Source organism: Pelophylax lessonae (genome assembly GCF_965119305.1).
Source record: "Pelophylax lessonae genome assembly, chromosome: 13".
NCBI lineage: Eukaryota > Metazoa > Chordata > Amphibia > Anura > Ranidae > Pelophylax > Pelophylax lessonae.
In genome coordinates this window covers 205,752,412-205,759,078 of record NC_138780.1, presented here as the reverse complement: position 1 = coordinate 205,759,078, position 6,667 = coordinate 205,752,412, and the positions used below count along the sequence as shown (strand labels likewise).

Here is a 6,667-nt window from a genome sequence, read left to right as displayed (position 1 = left end):
ATACTATTATTAATATACAGGATTTATATAATAATAACAATCACCCTGAATATTATTATTATTATTACTATTATTAATAATAATAATAATAACAATCACCCTGAATATTAATATTATTATTACTATTATTAATATACAGAATTTATATAATAATAACAATCACCCTGAATATTATTATTATTATTACTATTATTAATAATAATAATAATAACAATCACCCTGAATATTTTTATTATTACTATTTTTTAATATACAGGATTTATATAATAACAATCACCCTGAATATTATTATTATTATTATTATTATTAATAATAATAATAATAATAATAACAATCACCCTGAATATTAATATTATTATTACTATTATTAATATACAGAATTTATATAATAATAACAATCACCCTGAATATTATTATTATTATTATTATTATTACTATTATTAATAATAATAACAATCACCCTGAATATTTTTATTATTACTATTATTAATATACAGGATTTATATAATAATAACAATCACCCTGAAGATTATTATTATTATTACTATTATTAATAATAATAATAATAACAATCACCCTGAATATTTTTATTATTACTATTTTTTAATATACAGGATTTATATAATAACAATCACCCTGAATATTATTATTATTATTATTATTATTAATAATAATAATAATAATAATAACAATCACCCTGAATATTAATATTATTATTACTATTATTAATATACAGAATTTATATAATAATAACAATCACCCTGAATATTATTATTATTATTATTATTATTACTATTATTAATAATAATAACAATCACCCTGAATATTATTATTATTACTATTATTAATATACAGGATTTATATAATAACAATCACCCTGAATAATATTAAGTATTATAGTTATTAATAAAATTATTATTATGCAGGATTAATATTATTATATTACAGGATTTATATAGCACTGTTTGCTGAGTGCTTGACATTATAAAGGGAGACTGTACAGTTACAATATAATTCAATACAAGAGGGTTTGAAGGGCTCCGTTCCAAGGAGCTTACAATCTAATAGCATTAAAGGATTTGTGGGTTTCCTTTAAATGAACACTGCTCTACATGATAAAATAATTATCTTTATAAATGATGGTATGTGAAAAAGAGACCTACCTAGTCTCCATGAATAAGCCCCTTTTGAGTGAAATGCGTTGGAAGAGGTGAATGAGAGGCGGGATTGTGCAGTGGATCTGTGTGACCTGAAGGAAGTTTGTAAGCACTGTGACATCATCAGTGGGCGGTCATTTTCTGTTGGGCATACTTTTGTAGAGCAGAGACTCACTCCAAGGTGGGCACCTGATGCAGACCAGGAGATTAGGGAGGAGTGAGCGTTTCTGCAGTTGTAGGGAAAGGAAGTCTTTAAAAGTCGAACATCACAGCAAAACCCTGTAAGGAGGTGTATGACAGCCTTAGCGTGGGTCCCATCCAGGCCACACCCCTGTGCTTTGACTCCACCCCTGGGGAGGTGTTCAGTAGTCCCGCCCTAGGTTGCCAATGTCCCTCTTCCATAGATACAGTGCAGTGAGTGAGTGTTGTCACCCCAGGACAGGAAGTGTTACTGGCAGGATCATCGGGTGAAAATAAAGCAGAAAAACCCTGAAGAATAAAATGAATGCAGCCACAGCTAAGGACTGGCAAGCTGCAATCAGTTTTGTTTCTGGGTTTAGATACAATTTAACCCCATTTGTGTCCCCAGACAATGACCAGTGAGCTGTCCCAGCTGCAGTTGGACTATGACCGGCTACAGGAGAAGAGCAAACAGCTGGAACTGACCTTTAACCTGGAGAAGAGCCAGTTCAGGAACCAGGTAAATCTGTGGGGGATTAAAGCAGAACTCCGGGATAGGCAAATATTGTCTAAATATGGGGGGCGTGTGTACTCTTACCTGAATCCTGGGGGTCTACTTATAAAAACTTTGCCATTGGAATGTCTCAGCATTTACACCGCCCCCACCAATAATCCCTGTATGTGTCTAATATGTGCATTACCTATAATCGGCAGCTCTATCTGGTGGCCATAATGCAGCATTTTCCTAACATACAGAAACCAGGAAAATACCGCATTATGGCCACTAGATGGAGCTGGAAATACACAAATTAGACTGAGGTTACGAGGGGTTGTTTCCAGAACATTTGCTCAGCTTTAAGTGTCATTAGGAGTGTAATGGATGGAGGAGGGGCGGGGTTAGTGATGTTTTGTGATTGAATTCATTTCCATTCTCTTCAATCCGCAGAGCGTGGAGATTGGGAGCCTGCTATTGGCTGTGATTAACCTGGCTGAGCAGTGCCAGATGAAGCATTATGGACCTCTGGCTGAAGTCGACCTCACCGAGAAACTGGACATGGTCAAAGTGAGGGCCGAAACCTATACTGAGCATTGCTGCTTCTTATTATTAGGTCTTTCGTTTTAATGTAAAGGCTGAAAATAAAACCCTGACCTCCATACAAATCCTAATACAGACCTCCATAGAGACCTCCATAGAGACCTCCATACAGACCTCCATACAAACCTCCATACAGACCTCCATACAGACCTCCATACAGACCTCCATAGAGACCTCCATACCTCCATACAAATCCTAATACAGACCTCCACAACAGACCTCCATACAAATCTCCATACAGACCTCCATACAAACCTCCATACAAATCTTCATACTGACCTCCATACAAATCCTAATACCGACCTCCACAACAGACCTCCATACAGATCTCCATACAGACCTCCATACAAACCTCCATACAGACCTCCATACAAACCTCCATACAGACCTCCATACAAATCTCTATACAGACCTCCATACAAATCCTAATACAGACCTCCATACAAATCTCCATACAAATCTCCATACAAATCCTAATACTGACCTCCATACAAATCTCCATACCAACCTTTATACAGACCTCCATACAAACCTACATATTTACCATTATACAGACCTCCATACAGGCTTCATACATACCGTCATACAGACCTCCATACAGGCTTCATACATACCGTCATACAGACCTCCATACAGACCTCCATACATACCGTCATACAGACCTCCATACAGACCGTCATACAGACCTCCATACAGACCGCCTGCTCAGGTCTTCAAGCTGAAGTTTAGTCAAAAAGTTAAAAAAAATCAGCACAAGGGGCGTTCCTTACAGTCAATGAGCAGTGTCCCTTGTGCTGCTGGCTGAGGTTTTAGTTGAAATCCGAAATCCTTTGATTCCCGCCCCTAGAGCTGTAAACTTTCATTGCAGCAGTTATTAGAGCCGAGGGACCTGTCACATGCACTCATCAAGAGTGCCAACTATGCCCACCCTTTCCACTACCCTCCTCCATTCATAGAAGCTGTAGTATAGCTTTCACCACTGAAGAGAGCTCTATGTAGTATGGGCAGATGAATGAAATGAAATGTCAGGCATGTGGGCTTGGTGGGAATTATACTGGGGGGGCATTTTTGGTTGTATATTGTATTCGTCGAGCCCTAAACTCTCTGTGTTACACTTCTCCTGACCCCTGCACTCTTTGTACTGCACACTCCTGACCCCTGTACTCTCTGCGTTACACACTCCTGACCCCTGCACCCTTTGTATTACACACTCCTGACCCCTACACTCTGTGATACACATTCCTGACCCCTGTACACCCTGCGTCACACACTCCTGACCCCTGTACTCCCTGCGTTACATACTCCTGACCCCTGTGTTACACACTCTTGAACCCTGCACCCTCTGTGATACTCACTCCTGACCCCTGCACTTCCTACGTTACAAAATCCTAAACTCTGCACTCTCTGCATTACACACTCCTGACCCCTGTTTTCTCTGCATCACATACTCCTGAACCCTCTGCGTTACACATTCCTTACCCCTGCACTTTCTGCATTACACACTCCTGACCCCTGGACTCCCTGTATTACATACTCCTGACCCCGGAACTCCCTGTATTACATACTCCTGACCCCGGAACTCTCTGTATTACATACTCCTGACCCCTGCATTACACACTTCTGACCCATGCACTCCCTGCATTACATACTCCTGAACTCTGCACCCTCTGTGATACTCACTCCTGACCCCTGCACTTCCTGCGTTTCAAAATCCTAAACTCTGCACTCTCTGCATTACACACTCCTGACCCCTGTATTCCCTGCCTTACACACTCCTGACCCCTGCGCTTTCTGAGTTACACACTCCTGACCCCGGGTGACGCATATCCTGGGTACGCCTCTGTTGGCGGGTAAAACACTTTCTGTATCTCGGCATGTAGCTCTTTCCAGAACTTCCTCTTGTGGGTTTCTTTGGATCTCACATCCGATACATTGTAACATTCAGTCTCTCCTCCTCCATATTTCCAGGAATACATTCTGGAGAAGATCCAGATCGAACGTCTGGCCAAGAAGCCCTACGAAGAGCTCCAGGTATTGTCCAATCCGGAGGAATATCTGAGGAGACAGAAGAAGGCGGCCAACAAGGAGTCCCAGAAGAAGAAAGGTCCCAAGAGGGCGATCTCTGCCCAGAACTGATATCCTAATAGGAGGAATCCCCTGCCGGCTTCTTCTACCTCTCAGAGACCTCGGTGGCACCACTGGGGCCCACATCTCCCCTCCATAAGCCGTAGCGCTGCCCTTAGGCTAGGTTCATACCTATTCACTGAAAAGCGATCCACATGTAAGGCGGGTCTTCATCGTTGGCTGAATTTGGCACCAAAGTCCCTACCCCCGCTCCAGCCCTGCTAACACTCCACTTCACCCGGCCTCCTGCCCTGTCTGGGGCTTACATGTGCTAGCTGGTCATATCCTCATAGGTGGGGGGAGTGTTGGCTCCCATCCCCCAAGAGAGTGTGTTCCGCTCCCCACCTGAAAGACCTCATTTACTACAACCAGACACTATTCTGGTACAGAGACACCTAGTGGCAATTTAGCTAACTGCGCCTGCTTACAAACGGTGGAGCGCTTATCAGGGTGTGACTAAGCAGTCGCTGTCGAGTGTTCAGGGGGGTGGGGGGGTGATCCCGGTGATACCGCCACCTCCTGAATGCCAAGCTGCAATTTTTACAGAGGGGCTAATGTGCCGCAAGCACAGGCCAATCATTCAGCTCCAGGTTACGGTGCAGCCTCATTGATTTGAATGGCATTGCAGCCACTGCATGTGAACAGCCCCCCCTCCGGCTGTATTGTGGATGTTAGGTAGGTGATCAGGGGATGGTAAAACTGTAATTCAACCATCTGTTATTACCACACCCCCCCCCCCCCTCTAGCTGTATTGTAGACTATAGGTAGGTGATCAGGGGATGGTAAAACTGTAATTCAACCATCTGTTATTAAATTCCCCCCCCCCCCCCCCCCCCTGGATGGCCATGCGAGAGAGGCCAAAATCAGTGCTAACTTCATTACTGATTATTCTTATTATGCTGATTTTTTTATTCATCTTTTTTTTATATTTTGTATTTGTTGTTTTGTATCTCTATTTCAGCTCCCTTCACATCTGAGCATTTTTTACTGCGTTTGCCGGAATGCAGAAATGCATTACGACCCATACAGGCTGCTTTCACGTTGAAGAAACGCATCAAATACGCATTTCCAGTCAGTTTTCTGGTTTCCTGACTGGTGAAACACGGACATGTGACTCAAAACACAGGAAAAGCGCTGCGTTTCTGACGCATTTTCCAATCATTCGATTCCAAAAATGCAGCAAGCGGGACTTTGGAAAAAAAATGCAACTGATGTGAAGAGTTCCATAAGATTTTTACCCTCAGTTTACATCTGTGCATGTGGCTGACAAATACTCTGTCATACAACAATGTATCCAAATTCATTTGAGATCATAGCCCTTTGTTATGAACGCTCCGACCCCCCCCCCCCCACCCCAAACTCTGACATTGGGAAATAATAATCTAATAATAGCATTCGTTGACTATAATGAACATTTTCAGTCTTCTTTCACTACCTGGTGAGGTGTGGGCCTGGTACAAGCATGTAGCCAGTGAAGTCGGAACTCTTGTTTCAGCTCAGCGACTCAATCCGGGATTTTGTTTTTACATTTAAAGTGACCCCGTCCCCTGCCTAGGCAGCTGTGCACACCGGGAGGGCAAAGTGTCTGCAAAATGCTTGTGAAGACAAACCTGTACTTACCTGCTGATTGGACTCCGCCCCCGGGTGCCTGCTGATTGGACTCCGCCCCCGGATGCCTGCTGATTGGACTCCGTCCCCCGGATGCCTGCTGATTGGACTCCGCCCCCGGATGCCTGCTGATTGGACTCCGCCCCACGGATGCCTGCTGATTGGACTCCGCCCCCCGGATGCCTGCTGATTGGACTCCGCCCCTGGATGCCTGCTGATTGGACTCCGCCCCCGAATGCCTGCTGATTGGACTCTGCCCCCGGATGCTGTTTCTTTAAAAATCTCACTGTATTTAAACTGTAAATATTTTGTAAATTGTAATATAAATAAACATAAAAACTGATCAGAACATTCTCATTATTTATCTACCTGGATGATCTGTTTATCAATAAACTTGAATCTGCCCCATTCCTCTCCCCCTCATCCATATCCTAACATATATATATATATATACACACACACACACACACACATATATATATATATATATACACACACACAC

At 42.4% G+C, this 6,667-nt stretch overlaps 1 protein-coding gene across 1 annotated transcript; it reads left to right on the top strand.

Moving 5' to 3' along the window:
• Nucleotides 1-1,749: 1,749 nt before the first annotated feature.
• Nucleotides 1,750-4,682, top strand: LOC309569786 (uncharacterized protein; the record flags this gene model as incomplete). Its single annotated transcript, XM_082275787.1, has 3 exons — nucleotides 1,750-1,857; nucleotides 2,284-2,400; nucleotides 4,402-4,682. The coding sequence occupies 3 exons, from the start codon at nucleotides 1,750-1,752 to the stop codon at nucleotides 4,567-4,569; spliced, it is 393 nt and encodes a 130-aa protein (XP_082131913.1). The 3' UTR covers nucleotides 4,570-4,682.
• Nucleotides 4,683-6,667: the final 1,985 nt, after the last annotated feature.